This window comes from Tursiops truncatus, chromosome 6 (genome assembly GCF_011762595.2).
Source record: "Tursiops truncatus isolate mTurTru1 chromosome 6, mTurTru1.mat.Y, whole genome shotgun sequence".
NCBI lineage: Eukaryota > Metazoa > Chordata > Mammalia > Artiodactyla > Delphinidae > Tursiops > Tursiops truncatus.
Genome location: NC_047039.1, coordinates 40,991,342 through 41,012,539, shown reverse-complemented (window position 1 = coordinate 41,012,539; position 21,198 = coordinate 40,991,342). Strand labels below are relative to the sequence as shown.

Below are 21,198 nucleotides of genomic sequence, written 5' to 3'. Positions count from 1 at the left end.
TCTACGAGACCACCATCTCCCTGATACCAAAACCAGACAAAGATGTCACAAAGAAAGAAAACTATAGGCCAATATCACTGATGAACATAGATGCAAAAATCCTCAACAAAATACTAGCAAACAGAATCCAACAGCACATTAAAAGGATCATACACCATGATCAAGTGGGGCTTATCCCAGGAATGCAAGGATTCTTCAATATATGCAAATCAATCAATGTGATACACCATATTATCAAATTGAAGGAGATAAATCATATATTCATCTCAATAGATACAGAGAAAGCTTTTGACAAAATTCAACACCCATTTAGGATAAAAACCTTCCAGAAAGTAGGCACAGATGGAACTTTCCTCAAGATAATAAAGGCCATATATGACAAACCCACAGCCAACCTCGTCCTCAATGGTGAAAACCTGAAACCATTTCCAATAAGATCAGGAACAAGACAAGGTTCCCACTCTCACCACTATTATTCAACATAGTTTTGGACGTTTTAGCCACAGCAGTCAGAGAAGAAAAAGAAATAAAAGGAACCCAAATCGGAAAAGAAGAAGTAAAACTGTCACTGTTTGCGGATGACGTGATACTATATATAGAGAATCCTAAAGATGCTTCCAGAAAACTACTAGAGCTATTCAATGAATTTGGTAAAGTTGCAGGATACAAAATAAATGCTAAGAAATCTCTAGCATTCCTATACACTAATGATGAAAAATCTGAAAGTGAAATTAAGAAAACATTCCCATTTACCATTGCAACAAAAAGAATAAAATATCTAGGAATAAACCTTCCTAAGGAGACAAAAGACGTGTATGCAGAAAATTATAAGACACTGATGAAAGAAATTAAAGATGATACAAATAGATGGAGAGATATACCATGTTCTTGGATCGGAAGAATCAACATTGTGAAAATGACTCTACTACCCAAAGCAATCTACAGATTCAATGCAATCCCTATCCAACTACTGGCGTTTTTCACAGAACTAGAATAAAAAATTTCACAATTTGTATGGAAACACAAAAGACCCCGAATAGCCAAAGCAACCTTGAGAAAGAAAAACGGAGCTGGAGGAATCAGGCTCCCTGACTCACACTATACTACAAAGCTACAGTAATCAAGATAGTATGGTACTGGCACAAAAACAGAAATAGGATAGAAAGCCCAGAGATAAACCCACGCACATATGGTCACCTTATGTTTGATAAAGGAGGCAAGAATATACAGTGGAGAAAAGAAAGCCTCTTCAGTAAGTGCTGCTGGGAAAACTGTACAGGTACATGTATAAGTATGAAATTAGAACACTCCCTAACACCATACACAAAAATAAACTCAAAATGGATTAAAGACCTAAATGTAAGGCCAGACACTATCAAAGTCCTAGAGAAAAACATAGGCAGAACACTCTATGACATAAATCACAGCAAGATCCTTTTTGACCCACCTCCTAGAGAAATGGAAATAAAAACAAAAATAAACAAATGGCACGTAATGAAACTTCAAAGCTTTTGCACAGCAAAGGAAACCATAAACAAGACAAAAAGAGAACCCTCAGAATGGGAGAAAATATTTGCAAATGAAGCAACTGACAAAGGATTAATCTCCAAAATTTACAAGCAGCTCTTGCAGCTCAATATCAGAAAAACAAACAACCCAATCCAAAAATGGGCAGAAGACCTAAATACACATGTCTCCAAAGAAGATATACAGATTGCCAACAAACACATGAAAGAATGCTCAACATCATTATTCATTAGAGAAATGCAAATCAAAACTACAATGAGATATCATCTCACACCAGTCAGGATGGCCATCGTCAAAAAATCTAGAAACAATAAGTGCTGGAGAGGGTGTGGAGAAAAGAGAACCCTCTTGCACTGTTGGTGGGAATGTAAATTGATACAGCCACTAAGGATAACAGTATGGAGGTTCCTTAAAAAACTAAAAAGAGAACTTCTATATGACCCAGCAATCCCACTACTGGGCATATACCCTGAGAAAACAATAATTCAAAGAGAGTCATGTACCAAAATGTTCATTGCAGCTCTATTTACATTAGCCAGGACATGGAAGCAACCTAAGTGTCATCAACAGATGAATGGATAAAGAAGATGTGGCACATATATACACTGGAATATTACTCAGCCATAAAAAGAAACGAAATTGAGTTATTTGTAATGAGGTGGATGGACCTAGAGTCTGTCATACAGAGTGAAGTAAGTCAGAAAGAGAAAAACAAATACCATATCCTAACATGTATATATGGAATCTTAGGGGAGAAAAAATGGTCATGAAGAACCTAGGGGCAAGACGGGAATAAAGACAGAGACCTATTACAGAATGGACTTGAGGATATGGGGAGGGGGAACGGTAAGCTGTGACAGAGTGAGAGAGTGGCATGGACATATATACACTGCCAAATGTACAATAGATAGCTAGTGGGAAGCAGCCGCATAGCACAGGGAGAAAAGCTCGGTGCTTTGTGACCACCTAGAAGGGTGGGATAGGGAGGGTGGGAGGGAGGGAGCTGCAAAAGAGAAGAGATATGGGGATACATGTATAACTGATTCAGTTTGTTATAAAGCAGAAAGTAACACACCATTGTAAAGCAATTATACTCCAATAAAGATGTTAAAAAAGAGAAAGAAAAAAAGTTACATATATAATTTAAGCTTTTTAGGTTAACATAAAACAGAAATGTATCTTCATTCATCAGCCTTTGGATATGAAGTCTTATCTTTGATATGAATCCATGGAAAAGAGTTCAGTCTCATCCTACTCATATAAGCCATTGACTACATCTCTACTTTTGGCTTATTTAAAGCACAAAAATCTGAGTGCAGAAAAAAATAACCCTCTTTATTTATACAGTGCTGCCCAAACTTTTACTGTTGTTATCCCACAGCTAAAAACAACTGCTGTTTGAGTTTTTCCAAAGCATTCAGCGTGATCAAATAATCTTTTTATACTGATATTTCACCTGTTTTTTCATATAACTATATTGTAAAACTACAGTAACTGCACTGGAAACAAATACAAGTGACTCTTGGTAAGCAAAAACTTCAAATGGTGGGAGAAGTGCACCAGCGTATTAAAGAATAATCATTAACAACCAGTTGAGTGCACTTAACATCAGTGAATTTATTTTTCAAGTGAAATGGAAAAGACAGTTAATACAAAGAATCAGATAAGTGATTAAAATCTTACATTTTTTAAAAAAGTCATAAGGGAAGAGCAGAAAAAAGGAAAACTACCTGCTTACATCTAATCTAGTGCTTGAGCAGCAAGCTGAGGCATTAAAACGACTGATGGGAAAACAACAACAGATACAGTTTAAAAATCAGCTTTCTGTAACACAAAGATTTTTTTTGTGTGTAGACAGTTACAAAACCAGAAAATCCTTCCCAAGACCCTCAAAATCCCCCAATGGAAAACACAGTTGCAATTCAAATGAAGAGCCTATCTAAGACCTCTGAGAAGCTCAGGCCCTCCCATTTCAAGGAATGCTCTAAAGATTCTAGAGAGGTGCCTATCTGCTAAATATTTTAAAAGAACTGGGTCAACATCTGCTTCAAAGTTATCAAGTTGAAAGCAGGGGGTTTAAAATAATATGGGAGGAAACATGGTGGGTGATAGGTATTCAAGCGTTCATCATACACTGAAATTTTTCATAATAGAGTTAAAACAAACGAATAACTGTTACAAAACAACCTCATACACTCCAGAGTGGGTTATGTGAGTTAGATCAATCACAGGTCAATTTGTGAAGGTATTATTACTAATAAGCCCGGGTCTAGGGTCTACCTGAGGCCTATTTTTGTATCTATTGATAAAAATGCTTACTTAATTATGTACTGTAGATTTATGCTGTCCATTAATTCAATGCTCCGGAGCACTGTAAATTTTATTCAAATGCTTTATTCCTTTGAAGCTTAATAATAGCAGTTTATGAAGGACTCTTTTATTCCCAACAAGTTTAGTTTTATTGACACTTACTGAGAGTTCAGCATTTGGCTTAGTACTATTGCCCCTTTGAAAGTTACTTATACGTACATAATCCAAGGAGTGCGTTGCCTGAATTGGAACAAATTCAACTCAATACTCTAATGCCAGCTGAGCTGAACCCACAAGACAGCTATAACTCATCAAAAAGGACATGAATCCTTCTCCCTTACTAAAAACAAAACTAACGCTTTTTATTCAACTAACAAATGGCATCAGAGTTCTACCACATATCACTATAAGGGTTGTTGTCCAAATTATATGTATTACCTAAAAGCTCTAAGGCCTGTTCAGGAGTATCTTGCTTTTTCAGAAAGTTAATCACCCAAAACTAGAATTTGATAATAACTAATTTAGAACATGCCCATCCTCTGCTAAGAAGCAGTGACTAGGATCAATAGTTCCAGAACACTCCTATAGAACCTACTTTGCAGTATACCTTAGTTTGAGAATCTCGATTTTTAAATTTCTTTGCCTTCTAGAACTGGAATATTATCTCATCACTGCTTATTATCCATAGAGAAATACAACTTCATTTCCACTGACATCTCCCTTAATATCATTCACTAAAAGCATATTAATTTAAAATTCATAAAGGTATTTATTAAATCAATTCTAAAACATTGTTAAGATTTCCCTAAAGTGTTTGTATTTTTATTCTTTTTATATAAAACCTCGATCCTGATTATTTTATTGCACTATTCAAGATTTAAATTTCACTACAAACATATTCTTTAGGGTGTAATCATCTCACATTATAGGCCAAGCTAATACCTGTTCTCATTTTTAGTGTTACTTTAGCTATAATAAAGCTTCTTTTCCAAATGAAGACAGCGCTCTGATTCCAGGCATATTACCTTATTTACTTAAAATTGTTGTTCTTGTTAAGCAACTTGTAATCTGTAACGTGCAAATCTTGTCACAATATCTAAGTTTTAAAACACTGCAAAATTGTAAATGCTAAAATTTTTAGACTATCTCAGTACAATACAAAGTTGCTCATTTACTTAACTAAGGTGAACTAAAGTGACAGACAAACCCATCCCTCACCTTTTTAAAAATGAAGGTATTTAGAAACTATGAATGTTCTATCTTCACAGTTCCTGCATCTCATTCCGATTAAAATTGTTATAAGTTAACACTAATTTCAAGTTTCAAAGTAGTACACTGTCAAAAATTTCTTACAACTACTACTTTCTTTTTCCTTTGGGTTGTAAAAAAGAACTATTGTAAAGTAAGAGTAAGCGATCAAAAATTTAAAAAGCAGTAGAGATCAAGAGAGCTTGGGGGCAAAAACATGTATTTGAAAGCTGACCTTAGAAGATAAATATAACTTAAAAATATAAAGCTAACAATGTGAGGAGATCATATAAAACTGAAAATATAAAGATTTTTTTCCCTTGTGCATAAACATTTGTGTGTACTTCTGTATTTTCAAACTTTTAATGGTTTATGAGAAAATTAATTTACATAGGGCATATTAAATACCATGTACATACACATACGCATACATATACCTCATACTGAAAGTTGTCACTTTACAGCTTCTTAGATAATTCTAAGAAGCTATTAATGTTATGTCCTTTCCCATAAACACCACAATAAAGCACACAGGTTGCCGTTAAAAGAAAATATCAAAATTTTCACGTGTCTTTAATACCACTGACTGCTTTATCTAGACCTATTTAAAATTCTTTTTGTTCATCAAAATTGGGATAGGGCTTCCCTGGTGGCACAGTGGTTGAGAGTCCGCCTGCCAATGCAGGGGATACGGGTTCGTGCCCCGGTCTGGGAAGATCCCACATGCCGCGGAGCGGCTGGGCCCGTGAGCCGTGGCCGCTGAGCCTGCGCGTCCGGAGCCTGTTGCTCCGCAATGGGAGAGGCCACAGCAGTGAGAGGTCCGCGTAACGCAAAACAAACAAACAAAAAAAATTGGGATAAAAAGGTAAAGGTGTATGTCTCAGTTGATAAGACACTGACAAACTGACAGAACTGGTTCCAAGGCAAACCTTTGGCCTTTATGTATTTTCCCTTGAATCAGAGTTTCACTTTCTAGACATTCTGTACATTAAGCATATAGGCAAATGAAGTACTATGTGGCAAAGTGAAACATATATATGCCACTCAAAAAGAGAGTACCTACACTCAGCTCCAAATTTTTTTTGCCCTCTCAGGAAAGGTTGCTTGATCTGATTTTCAAGCAAGTCAGAAATCCAAACTTTGGTGTGTTATCACTTGATTTTTAAATGTTGGAACTATTTAAAAATCTTTTTAATATTTAAATTGAGCAAAACATCTCTATGGTTACAAGCAACAATCTAAAACTCTGGTTTATGTCTAGGTTTTAATCAAGTACCTTGCATAGTTTTCTATTGCCACTGTAACAAAAATCACCACAAATTTAGTGGCTTAAAACAATGTGAATTTATTATCTTACAGTTCTGGAGGTCAGAAATCCCAAATTAGTCTTACGACACTAGATTCAAGGTGTAGGTAGTGCTACATTTCTTCTGCAGAATCCATTTCCTTGTCTTTTCCAGCTTCTGAAAGATCACCTGCATTCCTTAGCTTGTGGCTCCTTTTTCCATCTTCAAAGTACATCACTCCAATCTCTGCTTCCATCATCCCATCTCTTTTAGCTGCCTTTGACCAGTTAATTACTCCCTACCACCAATGTTGCATGCGTGTGTCTGGGTGGGGGTGGGGGGGCGCGGTTGTTTTTTGTTTTTCTGGTCTAAATGCATTTGCTAGAACCTCCAAGAAACATTGAAAATGAATGATCCTGTCTGATTCGTCATTTTAATTTACCAAGTGGGTAGTTAAGCTTGGTCAAATGGTCATTACATATCTGAATAGTTTTCTACTATATCTTTTTTACCTACAGCTTATATTAGAAATGACTGATGAATATTAGCAAAGGCCTGTTTAGCATCTACTTATCTGACCATGTAATTTTTCTCTTTTAATTTGATGAAATGACTTATGCTAATAGACTTCTAATGAAGTCTCCTGTAAATTCCTAGAGTAAATCCTACTTGGTCAGTAGCATAATTACCCACTGATACACTGCTGGATTCGATATGCTAATATTGTACTTACAATTTTTACATCTATATTCACAAGTGAGAAGGCCTATAATCCCCTGAACACTTTTTTGGCACTATTTATGAAATCTGGGATATTAAAGCTATGCAGAAATCATAAAGTAAACTGAAGATCTTTTCATCTTTTTCTAGGGCTTGGACTAATTTAAATAACACAGGTGTAATCTGTTTGAAAATAGTAACAGATGGCATGCATTATTGAATGTTTTATTAGCTGTAAACACATTAAACACATTACATCATGCAAATAATAATTCGTTGTGAATTCACCTTGTCTTTTTCAACAGATCTCTATTCACCTTTCTAATTTCTTCTTTGTTAATCTTTTCAAGTTTTCCACTTTTGGGAGAAGTTAATTTGGTTAATTTGTATTTTGATAGAATACCATACATTTGCTCGCTTCAAGTTTGTTTATACAATGCTGCATGTGGATTCTCATTGGATTCTCATTATTCTTTTAAACTCATACATGCCTATGATTCTGTCTCCTCCTTTCTCACTAATCTCAATTTTAATTGCTCTCTACCTATTTCCTTAATCAGACCGAAGAAGAGTTTATCTTATTTTCTTGTCTTTACAAAAATCAAGTTAATAAATTTAAATTATCCTTTTGTTTTCTGTTTCTTAGTTTTAATGTTTACCTTTGTTGTTTCATTTTTCCAACTTTCTTTTGGTTTATTTTGTTATTTTTAAAATTCCTTTAAGATGTGAACTAAGTTCCTGGGCTAGTCATTAAGCTTTTCTCTCTCATATCTAAATCTTCTCTTTAAATTAAGCTTTGAAATACTAACAATCAAACAGAACACATGAATTCCAACTGGATCCTGGATCAGAATCAATCAATTAATTAATTAAAATAAATAAGTAAACTATAAATTTTTTTAGTAATTGGGGGAATTTTATATGGGCAATATATTAGATGATATTATTTGAATTACTGTTTATTTCTGAAAAGTGATGATGGCATTGTGGCTGTAAAACTCTCCTTATTTTTAGGAAGTGCACACTGAATTGTTTAAGCATGAAATGTTATGACATCTGTAACTTATTTTTTAATAGGTTATGAGCCGAACTGTTTCCCCACAAAGAATTCATATGTGAAACCCTAACCCCAGTGCCTAAGAATGTTGACTGTTTTGGAGATAGGGCCTTTATAAAGCTAATTAACTTAAAATAAGGCCATTATGGTAGGTGCTAATCCAATCTGACTAGTGTCCTTATAAGGAGAGATTAAGACACAGGGAGAGACACCAGGGGGACACACACAGAGAAAGACAACCAAGTGAAAAGGCAGCAAGAGGGTAGCCATCTGCAAGCCAAGGAGAGAGGCCTCAGAGAAAACAACCCTGCCTGTACCCTGATCTAGACTTTCAGCCTCCAGAACTGTGAGAAAATAAATTTCTGTTGTTTAAGCCAGGCAGTCTGTGGTATTCTGCTATGGCAGCTCTAGCAGCCTAATACAAATGGCTGTTGGGGAAAAAGGATAAATATAAGGAGAGAGCAAAAGCAAAAATGGCAAGATGTTAATGTTGCTGAATCTAGGTAGAGGGTATATGGATGTTCATTACATCATTCTTTCAACTTTTATATAAGTTTGAAGTTTTCCAAAATAAAAAGTTTGGGGAAAAAAATTTCACTGGGAAATATATACACACACACGTACATGTAAGTTTGTATTTGTTTGTTAAAGCTGCCATAACAAAATACCAAAGGCTGGCTGGCTTAAATGACAAAAATGTGTTTCTCACAGTTCCACAAGGTAGAAGTCAAAGATCAAGGTGTCTGCAGGTTTGGTTTCTTCTGAGGCTTGCAGATGGCTGCCTTCTGGCTGTGTCCTCACATGGCTCTTCTCTGTGTGTGCCCAGCCCTGGAGTCTTTCAGTGTACTCAAATCTCCTTTTCTTATAAGGACACCAATCAGATTGGATTAACTTAATCACCTCTTTTTTAAAAAAAGATTTATTTATTATTTATTTGTTTATGATTATTTATTTAATATATAAATATATAATAAATTTATTTTTATTAATATATTAAATATTATGTATTATTTATTTGTTTATTTATTTTATTTTTATTTTTGGCTGCATCAGGTCTTAGTTGCAGCACTCGGGCTCTTCCTTGCAGTGCGTGGGCTTCTCTCTAGTTGTGTGTAGGTTTTCTCTTCTCTAGCTGTGGTGCACAGGCTCCAGGGCACATGGGCTCTGTAGTCTGAGGCACGTGGGCTCTAGTTGAGGCGTGCGAGCTCAGTAGTTGTGGTGCATGGGCTCAGCTGCCCCACGGCATGTGGAATCCTAGTTCCCTGACCAGGGATTGAACCCACATCCCCTGCATTGTAAGGTGGATTCTTTACCACTGAACCACCAGGGAAGTCCCATTTACCTCTTTAAAGACCTTATCTCCAAATGAGATTACATTCAGAGGTGGTAGGGGTTAGGGATTTCCACATATGAATTTTGAAGGGACATAATTCAGCCCATAACCAGGTGTTTTCTCGTTATCCTTGCCCTTACAGTATTAAGTCTTTAAATCAAAAATTTTAATTCTATCATTTCTTCAATACTTTTCTAGCTATTTGTTTCTCTTTCTATAATTTCTAGTATGTTCAGGATAGGTCTAAAATTGTCTTCCAGGTAGCCATGAGTTAAACATAAGGATTTATACTTTTTGTGTGTGGTTTTTATTATTCTGTGTTTATTTATTCAACTTGATTTCTTAGGAAAATGATGTAGCCCCCAGTCATAGCTAACCTCTTTATCAGTTTGTCTACTAAGTTTAGGAATTCAGAATTTATTTTTAGTTCCTAAAACTACATTTGTGGGGACTTCCCTGGTGGAACAGTGGTTAAGAGTCCACCTGACAATGCAGGGGACACAGGTTCGAGTCCTGGTCCGGGAAGATCCCACATGCCGCGGAACAACTAAGCCTGCATGCCACAACTATTGAGCCTGTGCTCTAGAGCCCACTAGCCACAACTACTGAGCCCACGTGACACAACTAATGAGCCTGTGCTCTAGAGCCCAAGCCACAACTACTGAGCCCACGTGCCACAACTAATGAAGCCCGCACACCTGGAGCCCATGCTCTGCAACAAGAGAAGCCACCAGCCCCCACTCGCTGCAACTAGAGAGAGCCTGTGTGCAGCAACAAAGACCCAACGCAGCCAAAGATAGAAAGATAAATAAATAAATTTATTAAAAAAAAACTACACTTGTGCTCTAATTGTACTTCTTTGAGAGTTTTCATTATTTTGTTAAAGTTTTCTTTCCTATAGTCTATTAATTCTGTGTTCCACAGAAGCTACCTATTCAACTTATTCAGCTTCATTTTCCTCTCTCAAATTATTGAATTCCTTTCATTGGTCTTTGCCTACTCGTAACTGTTCCCTCAGCATCTGGACAGCTCAGACTACTGTTATTTATTAGAGAGTAAAAAACCAGCAGGTAATAAAAAACATGGAAATTTTCAGCACCAAGGACCAAACATGTTAACTAACTTAGCCCTCTGTTGAAGCACTGGAACGAGGTTTTTATAAGTCTGCCCACCAGGTTCAGTTCTCTTCTATAGAGATTAACAGGACTGAATTGTCCCTTTAAGCACAAAGCACATAGCAAATGTCAGGAACATGCACTAAAGCCAGCATCTTCTCACATTAACTCCCTGTCCCACCTTCATTGTTTCACACTGCAGTATATCTCCCCATTCATAACTAAGATTATTAATAATAAAATAGTAAACAAATAATAACAAACAAGTCACATTAGCTCATTTAAACCCAACAATCCTATTGAAGCAAGGATTACCCACATTTTACAAATGTATAAAGTGATTTTAGGGAAGGTTAAGTGTCTTAAAGCCAGGTCCATTAACATGAATGCTTATATAATCTCTTCAGAACTAACATTCCTCCTACTTCCACGTTCATTTGTGTGACCTCAGGCACACAAATCTTTCTGGGCCTTATCTTTCCATTTGTAAAATGATGATGCTAATACCACCTACCTCACAAGGTTGTTGTACAAACCCAATGAGTGAATGAAGTCATATAAAGTGATTAGAACAGTGTGTGGCATACAACACTTACTGGCTCAGTAAGTGTTAGCTTTAATATTATTATTTATCTGGCATCTTTAGCTTATTTGGCATCTTCTAGCTTAGTATTATTATTTATTTGGCATCTTGTAGCTTTTTTTTTTAAAAAGCCTATATTCTCAAATAACTCAAAAGAATCCCAATGATCTGGCACTTATCAGATCCACAAGTGGCTACTATGACAGTTTTGGGTAATAAACGCTCATTGCAGCATTTAAAAGCTAACATGATCTGTCTTACAGTAACACTGTAAAAGTGGGTTCTTTGCAATAGTCACTTTGAATCTAATCACCATTTTTTTCATTAGAAAAGTTCAGAAGTCAAATACTACTGTATTTTGTTGTAATTTTTTTTAAGAGAATTAAGTTTCTAATCTGATTGGCTATCCATCAAATGGCTTCTAACAGTAGAAAAGGTAGCATTAATGTTCAGGTGTGAACAATAACGGACTTAAACTTGACACCTCAAAAACTGGAAAAAATAAGCAGAGGCAAACAAAGAGGCAAAACATTTGCCTTAAATAAAGGCAAACAAATGTAATCAAACAGAAGTTGATGCTCTGTAAGAAACATCAAGAAGCAAGACGGTTAATTTAGATAATTTAAGAAACTAAGGACTTCCCTGCCTGCCAATGCACGGGACACGGGTTTGATCCCTGATCCAGGAAGATCCCACATGCTGCAGAGCAACTAAGCCCGTCATGCGCCACAACTACTGAGCCTGCACTCTAGAGCCCGTGAGCCACAACTACTGAGCCCACGTGCCACATCTACTGAAGCCCGTGCGCCTAGAGCCCCTGCTCCACAACAACAGAAGCCACTGCAAAGAGAAGCCCACGCACCGCAACAAAGAGTAGCCCCTGCTCACTGCATCTAGAGAAAGCTTGTGCACAGCAACAAAGACCCAACGCAGCCAAAAATAAATGAATAAATAAATAAATAAAAATTAAAAAAAGAAACTAAAATAAGTACTAAAAAGTGACAAGCCTTGTAAATGGTTAAACTATCTGAACTAGATTAGCATACTAAATAAACAATTTAAAGCTAAGTATTTTGAAGGAAAATCAATAGCAAGACTTCTTAGAAATGTGTACATTTTCTACTCTGTGGGTAAGTATAAATCATCCTGTGACACTCCTAGGCAAGATGTATGTGATGACCAAAAATCTACTGATTATGAGGCAACCAAGATACAACGATTTCTTCAATGCTTCAGTATAAGTAGATTATTTGATGCCCTCTACAGTTATAACATGAAATTAAATTATCTTTTTTCAGTGATACTTACCCAATAGCATTGTATTAGAAATGAAAATATACTCAAGGTTTCAGGTTAAATCTGTGCTACTTATTTATGCTACTGCCTCTGGTTACCTGTTTTTATTTGTGTTCCTGCCTATAGCCAAAGTCTGCCAACAGAGATACAAGTCAGTCTTTGGCAACTACCAAAAAAAAATTGTTTTAGTCAAAAATCATCAATAGATGATAAAATCAGTGGGTGAAAGTTTGATGAGCCCATGGCAGAGCAGAATAATCTAGAAAAAGAAATTAGCATGTTGCTTCTTGATTAGTCAGCATCTCAAAACATCAGGTATTTTTCATCATCACAATAATCAAATTATATGTACCTATATAAAGTGAACCACCTTACTATCTCAGCTATGAAAAGAAGCTATTATCACCAAACATTAATAGGTATGTAGAAGATATTCAGCGAGATAAAGTCTTCTAAACTACTAACATAATGTTTGGTAGAGTAAGTATAATATTTAATAAATAGTGGGATCACTAGTGATACATATATTCAAATTCCAAATGAGAAATGTGATTCTGCTTGAGGTTGGCATTGTTGCAGTCCTATATCTGAGCAGTAGTTTAAGAAAATCATCTTAATCCTGAACGCAATTAACTTCATTCTCATATATACCAAAAGGACTAATCATTACAAGTAAAAAGATCAATCCAACATTGTTGAATCACTTTATATAAACATAACACAGAAAAACAATCACATTCTTGAGGTAAGAAATCACCAAAGGGATAACAAAGAAATTCTGAAATAAAAATGAAAGTTTTTAACTTACTGACTAACTAAATCAGATCCCATCTTAGAGCCATCATCTGCCTCTTCTTCCACATCAGAGTCCATACCACTGTCACCTTATGAATGACATAAAAAAAATTGAAAGCATGCTCATAAAATGTCAGAGTGATTTAATCATTATACAGAAAGTGTCATGTATAAAGTGACGATTAAATAACTTCAGTGTTGCTGAAAGATGACATTTTTAATTGCTTATATTTAAAATGCCTTATTAGGTATTTGTCATTGCCTTCCCTTGATCTATTTTATAAATGTACAAAATATATATAAGCAAGAAGGTGTGTACATATAATACTTACAAACTATACACGCATGTATACATCTATCACCATTTTACATTTTAAAAAGATGTTATATCTGGAAATTGAAATTCTCCATTTTTTTGTTCCTTCTCTTGTAATGCTAATGCTAATATCCTTGTAGAGTCCAAAAAGAAAAGCTTTAAAATCCAAAATTCTACAGGTAATATATACAAAGAAGAGTCTTAGTTCAGGCAGACAGATAAATGTTGGCAATTCTTCTAACTCTGCATTTGGGTCTTATCAGAGCAGAAATGGTATTCAACAGATAATTAAAAGCAGTAAGAATATAAAGCAGAAAATTTTAAAATATTTTAAGAGAAGGCTTTGCCTTCTCAATAAGTAATTTTTTATAGTATTTTGGATAAACATTTTTTATTTCTTTTTTTTATTGTGCACAAACTTAATGCTCTTACCTACACAACTGATTTGGAGAAACCATACATACATCAAAAAGTCCATTCCTGAGATGCTATTCTGATATGTAAACTATATTTCTGTACAAACAGAAGTAAAAATACTCAGTGATTACCCAATAATAAAATTAAAGTAGCAGTTAAAAAAAAAAAGAATACCTCAGGATTTATGCTAAGTATAGTATTAACCACTAAGTTACCAGAAGGTAGAAATACGCATTCTTACCCTCAAGAATCTTCAAGATTTTTTTTTCAGACAGGAGCTCTAACTGTTCCTGGCACAGTTTTTTAATTTCTTCTATGGAACAGTTCTAAAGAAAATGACATTTTAAAAAATGCATTTATATAACAAAGCACCAATATAAACTAGAAAACAGCAACCATTTAAAAAAAAAAGTCTGCTAAGCAAAATCCTACAGTAAAACAAATTAAAAGCCACATAAATTTTTTTCTGGGATGAAATGTGAAGATCTGCCAGTTAACATGTAAATATTATAATTTATAGAGTTTTGATTTGGATATATAAAGTCATGTTTATTATGAAAGAACTGAAGAATAAGTAGGTGCCCAGATATTCTTAATAGCAGCCTACTTATGTTAGGTAATACCTCTAAAGGCTTAAATATTCAAGTCCTAGCTCCATACATCTTAGATATATATGATGTTGGGCTTAACGTGTCCACGGCTTTTTTTCCACATCTGTAAAATTAGAATACCATGTATTTCCCTGAATAATTTTCAGAGATAAATATATGAAAACATTTATGAATTTAATGAAATATAGGCTATTACCAACTATCATTGCATACTGTTACACAGCAGTACACTACTTCTTAAAGCACCAGAAAGAATCAGTATACCTCTAACTTAGTTACTTAAACTGCCTGTATTTAATAGAATAATTTCCAGAAGGTCAAAAAATTCCTTATCTAAATATAGTAAAGTACCCTATTTCTTCCTGGCAAATTTTTAAGTATACAAAGCCATTTATGGATCTACAAAATCCCTTCTTTATATCTTTTCGAAGTAGCTCATATTAGTTGAAAACGTCCGATTATAATTTCCATTAAGTAAAATGACTGCTATAAAAAAAGTGTTTGTATATTCTGTATATGTGGATAGCCTGATAATGTATGTAATGAAGTACCTTTAACACATCAGGAAGCATCTTCTGTAACTTCTTCTCTCCTATGATACAGAAACACTGCTGAAGCATTTCTTTTTTGTCTGATATATAGAAACTAACTGGTTTTAATGCCACAGTCAGGTCTAATCCACCTTCTTCAAGGTCACTGTGCTCTGCCAAGAATAACTCTTTTTCCAGAGTTGGCAAAAGATATTTGGCTTCCTAAAATTAAAAGAGATAAAGAACCATTAAACAACAGAGATATGTCTATAATGTTATACATTTTCATTTCATAAAATCTTCATTAAACATTTCCAAATTCTTTTTTTGCACAAATTATTTATTTAAAACCATAGGAAAGATTATTTAATTGCTCAGTATTCTTTGAAGTTACTCCCCACTCTGTAATTATCAATAAATTGAGAAAAAGTGAAGAGATAATATCCTAGGACACACAAATGAAAATATACTCAATACTGAATGATTTCCTACAATTTTATACTTGTGGAATACGATATTCCTCCAGTAGACAATTCACCCAAGAATTTTATGTATGCATTGTCATTCTTCTTAATTCATAAAAAGAAATGGGATAGCAGCAAAAATGTTATAAACCACAAATATTATATACTAAAGTATCGTTGCTTACCAGAAGCTATTGTCATTTTTTAAAATAAAGATTTCTTTTTAAAAAATATTTATTTATTTATTTATGGTGGCACTGGGTCTTAGTTGCAGCACACGGGCTCAGGCTCTCTAGTTGAGGCGCATGGGCTCAGTAGTTGCAGCGTGCAGGCTTAGTTGCCCCGAGGCGTGTGGGATCTTGGTTCCCTAACCAGGGATCGAACCCGTGTCCCCTGCATTGGAAAATGGATTCTCAGCCACTGGGCCACCAGGGAAGTCTCTATCATTTTAAAAACTGTTATATATCTAATGATATTCAAAGCAGGCAAGTAATTTAAGACATTTCTATCAATTTTACCTCCTATCTCCCAAATCTATCCAGTCTCTCCAAATCTACTGCCATAATCCTGATCCAAGGTACCATCCTCTTTTTGCCTAGATTACCTCAGTAGCACTTAACTTGACTCCCTACATCTAATCTGAGGTCTTGCCAATCTGTTTTGTATACTGACACCAAAATGGATTTTATAAAATGCACATATACTCATCCTCCCTATTTACTGATATAAGCTGTCAATGACTTCCCACTGTTCTTAGGGTAATATAGCCTATTAGGTCCTTCATGCTCATTGTGTTCCAAACACAACGACCTTGTCTGAACTACTCAAACATAAGGTGTTCTCCCTTCATTTCATACAGGCAGGGCTTTTCTACACACTGTTCTTCTGTCTAGGAGAGTCGTTCTTCCCCACTTCCCCATCACTCTATACTCCCAAGATCAACAAACTCAGGTATCAATTTAAAAGTCATTTCCTCAGGAAAATCCCTAACTATATTATTCAAGTAGGTTTCCTTTTTATACTTTCTAACACAATTGTTTAAAATGCAGTTTAAAAACAGGCTAATATTAAAGAACACTATGATAATTACACTGAAAAAGCAAAGGTTAGCTCTTGTTCTAATGGCTCACAAAGCAATTCAGGTGTTAGCAAGGATGTAAAGGAACTGAACTCCCATACAGTGCAAGTAGGAATATAAAATAGTGCAGCTGGTTTGGAAAATGGTTTGTAGTTCCTTATAAAGTTGCCATATGATGCAGAAATTTCATTCCTGGATATATATCCAAAAGAAATGTAACCATAATGTCCGCACAGAAACTTGTACACAAATGCTCATAGCAGCATTATGCATAATAGCCAAAAGTTGGAAACAATCCAAATGTCTATATCAATTGACAAATTAAAAACTTAAATGTGGTATTAGCCACACAATGAAATATTATTCAGCTACAAAAAGAAATGAAGTACTGATATGTGTTAAAACATGGGCAGACTCTGAAAAACAAATATGCTAGGTGAGAGAAGCCAGACACAAAAGACCACATATGATTCTATTCATATAAAATGCCCAGAACAGGGAAATTTATAAGTCTATAGAGGGGACTTCCTTGGTGGCTCAGTGGTTAAGAATCCGCCTGCCAATGCAGGGGACACAGGTTCGAGCCCTGGTCTGGGAAGATCCCGCATGCCGCAGAGCAACTAAGCCCGTGTGCCACAACTACTGATCCTGCGCTCTAGAACCGCGCGCCACAACTACTGAAGCCGGCACGCCAAAGAGCCCGTGCTCCGCAACATGAAGCCACCACAATGAGATGCCCACACATCGCAACAAAGAATAGCCCCGCTCGCCACAACTAGAGAAAGCCCGCACACAGCAACGAAGACCCAATGCAGCCAAAAGAAAAAAATCTATAGAGATAGAAAGTAGATTAGTGATTGCCTAGGCATAGAATGGGAGTATGGGTGTAGGGCTAGTAGGGATGACAGCTAAAAATTGCATATAGGGTTTCTTCTGGGGATGATGAAAATATTTTAAAATTGACTACAGTGATGGTTGCACCACTCTGTGAATATACTCAAAAACCAGTGAACTGTATACTTGAAATTAGTGAATTGTACAGTATGTGAATTATATCTCTATAAAGCTGTTAACAACAATAGGGAATGCAATACACAACAAATATTATGGCACTATTGGAATTTTGCGATGTTCTCTACATGCCTAATATATAATGACTTCTTTTTTTTTTTTTACAACTACAGTTACTTCTCATGAGAAGTACAGTTTAGTTCTGTATGCAAATGCTTATAGAATCCTTATTATTGGTCTCCCCATAATAATAAAGAGTACTAAAGACATGGAAACTATTTAAGATAAGAATGGTGATATCCAAAACTGAATCTAAAAGGGGTGGAAAAATGCATAGATCTATAACTATTGAAGAATTTGGGGAAAAATAGATGGCAGTTAAGAGAAAAAAAAACACCCCTAGAAAAATCCACCAGACCCCGACAGCTGTATGGTCCAACAGTCAAGTTCCGACGTATCTTTGAGAAAAAGATATAAACTACTCTGGAACACACCAAAAAAAATGCAAAGCTTTCCCAATTCAATCCGTAAGGCTACCATAACCCTGATACCAAAACAAGACAGGTTAACTACAAAAATAAAAACAATAAGCTGATTTAACTTAAGAACATAGGTACAAAAGTAAAAATACTGAATTTCAGCCGAGTACAACAACCAAATCAACAAATCAAACAGTATTTATCCCAAGAATGCTGAGGACAATTCAATATAAGTTAACTTATCAATAAAATTACATAATCAGATTAAGAATGAAAACTACTGATCACCTCAACAGAATGCCCTAAAGACATCTGATAGAACTCTACAACCCTCAGAAAACCACGAATTAAAGAAAATGTCCTTAACTTGATCAAAGGTATCTTTCAGAACCTATGGCAAATACACTTACTGGTGTAAAATTAGAAATGTTTCCACTACAAAAAAAATGGGAAAAGAATGCCTACTATGAACGCTTGTGTTCAACACTATACTAAAAGCCTTAGATTAAAAAGAAAGAAAAGGACTTCCCTGGTGGCGCAGTGGTTAAGAATCTGCCTGCCAATGCAGGGGACATGAGTTCAAGCCCTGGTCCGGGAAGATCCCACATCCCACATCCCACACGCCGCAGAGCAACTTAGCCCGTGCGCCACAACTACTGAGGCTGCGCTCTAGAGCCCGTGAGCCACAACTATTGAGCCCGCGTGCCACAACTACTGAAGCCCGTGCGCCTAGAGCCCGTGCTCCACAAGAGAAGCCACTGCAATGAGAGGTCCGCGCACCGCAATGAAGAGCAGCCCCCACTCACTGCAACTAGAGAAAGCCTGTGCGCAGCAACAAAGACCCAACGCAGTGAAAAATAAGTAAATAAAATTTTGAAAAGAACAAAAAATAAGAAATATCAGGGCTGAAAAAGAATAGATATATGTACATGTATAACTGAAGCACTTTGCTGTACACCTGAGACTAACACAACACTGTAAATCAACTATACTCCAATAAAAAATAAAAATTAAAAAAATTATATAAAAAAAGAATTATCAGGGCTGACAAGAGTTAATAAAGAGGCTGCATATCAAACTATTAATGGGGAAGCACAGAGACTTCCATGATTTTCCCTTCATTTCTGTGTTGTATACATTTAAAGTATGTATTCATGCATTTGTTTTATAATGGAAGCAAACTTTTTTAAAAAAACGTTAATATCTTGCTAGGTCGATGGAGCATAAAGAACATGGCTTTTATAATCAGATATTGCATTCGAATGTAGGCGTTATTAACAAACTGTGACTGTGGGTAGACTTCCTTAAACTCTTTGAGCCTCAATTTTCTCATCTTGTAACGTGGAGGAAGAGAGAAATAAAGCGCAGCTCGCAAGGGCACTGAAGGGTAGTTTCTGACCCATACTTTTCAAGGAGACTGAGGAGACCACAGGAGTGGAAGAAGCCAAAAGCAGTATGAGTCAGACGATCGGTAAATCGGAAACTTTAAGTTCAAGACGTGCGAGTGTGGGGTTCAAGGGAACTTAGGAACGTGAACTTCAAACACGGGACCCCTTAGGATCGCAGCGCTAACGTAAGATACCTCCGGCTCCGCATCCCGCTGCCACATTCCGCTCCTAGCCCACCTTCTTCCGGAAACGCAGCCGCTTCGAGAAGAGGCGAGAAGAGCACGCACGCACCTGCTGCAAGGAGCCGGAGACGCTGGCAGATGAGTCAGTGCTCCTCCGCTTACGGCGCTCATTGCGCTCCACGCTGCCCCCACCCCAGCAGCTGCCGCAGCTCCCACCGCCAGTGACACTTCCACTCAAGCTGGTGTTCCCGCAGCAGGTGACGCTCCCGCAGCCGCTGGCGCTCCCGCAACCGCTGGTGCTTCCACTGCCGCCGCTGGCGACGGCGGGAACCGGGTCCGGCGCCGCGAGCGCCGCCGCCGCCGCCGCCTCCTGACCGCTTCGTTTGCGCCGCTTCTCCCGGGAAGACTTCTTCCCCGTCATGATCCCTCTGCTGCAACCATCCGGGGAAAGCCCGCCGCTTGTGGATCGACCGAAACCCTGCCGCAGCAGCTAGCAGCGGGCACGGGGCGTCGCGGCTTCGACGTCACTTCCGGCCGCATCGCTGACGTCAGGAGGCGTTTCTGGAGCCGGGGCCGGGGCCAATAGCGCTGCCTCCGCCAGACGAGGAGGTAGGCTTGAGTTTGCGGCAGATGAGCAGCGCGGGTGGTTTTTTGTTGTTTGTTTTCATACCCCTACAAAGGGCCGAAGGCGGAGCATTACAACAACTCTTTGCCTTATTGATATTGTTTTTCAATCTTTGTCTATATACAATAAACAGTAAGGTAAAGGTATATTGTTTGATTCTCCAGTGTCATTTGTCTTTCAGTTTTTGGTTGACAATGACAACAATAAAGAAAATTTAAGGGAAATCTCATTATCATCATCACGTGTATAGATTTTTTTTTTAATGTATTATAGGGAGTTGTACAAGAGTAGGTTCTTCTGCTTCTTTGTTTTTCCCCATTAACACTACTCACTGGGCATGATGCCTTTTCACTCTAAAGGCCCTTGACGCTTGTATTTATTCTTTCTCAATTTATTTAATATTCAAATACTGGCGCTTAGGTTGTTGACAGCTTGGCACATTGTCAGAAAAATGCCGCTATATATAACTTAAGAAAAAATTTACATTATTTTGTACTCAAAAAAAAAGAAATTGACCAAAGGATATAAGCATCTTATTTTTCTTCTATTTAATCGAGTTCTTTTGAAAAAGAAGGGCTGAACCAACTTAGAATGTCATGCATACACTGAAATCTTTGTAAGAATTTGTTCTAACACATGATAATAGTAGTTTTAACTTGGATTCTTGACTTACAGTGTTGAATACTTTTCCACTGATTGAAACACTGTTTCCTCATCATCAAGTAGTCCGGTATTGTTTAACCTTTTATCTACCAGAATAAGTATAGCGAACTGCTAAATGTAAATTAATTCTTTATGTTGGGGAAAGGGGAGCAGGAATAAAATAC

The 21,198-nt window shown here is 36.6% G+C and overlaps 1 protein-coding gene across 2 annotated transcripts in view; it reads right to left on the bottom strand.

The window, feature by feature from the left end:
• Positions 1-20,263, bottom strand: part of CAAP1 (caspase activity and apoptosis inhibitor 1) — a 55,944-nt gene extending 35,681 nt beyond the window's left edge. The window contains exons 1-4 of one of the 2 annotated variants that reach the window (XM_019934911.3): positions 19,856-20,263; positions 15,166-15,366; positions 14,245-14,329; positions 13,284-13,359 (exon numbers count right to left, since the gene is read on the bottom strand). In XM_019934911.3, coding sequence (XP_019790470.1) covers positions 13,284-13,359; positions 14,245-14,329; positions 15,166-15,366; positions 19,856-20,167 — 674 coding nt within the window. In that variant the 5' untranslated portion in view covers positions 20,168-20,263. Of the gene's footprint in view, positions 1-13,283; positions 13,360-14,244; positions 14,330-15,165; positions 15,367-19,758 lie in introns of both variants that reach the window. The other variant, XM_019934912.3, reaches the window with a different exon arrangement.
• Positions 20,264-21,198: the final 935 nt, after the last annotated feature.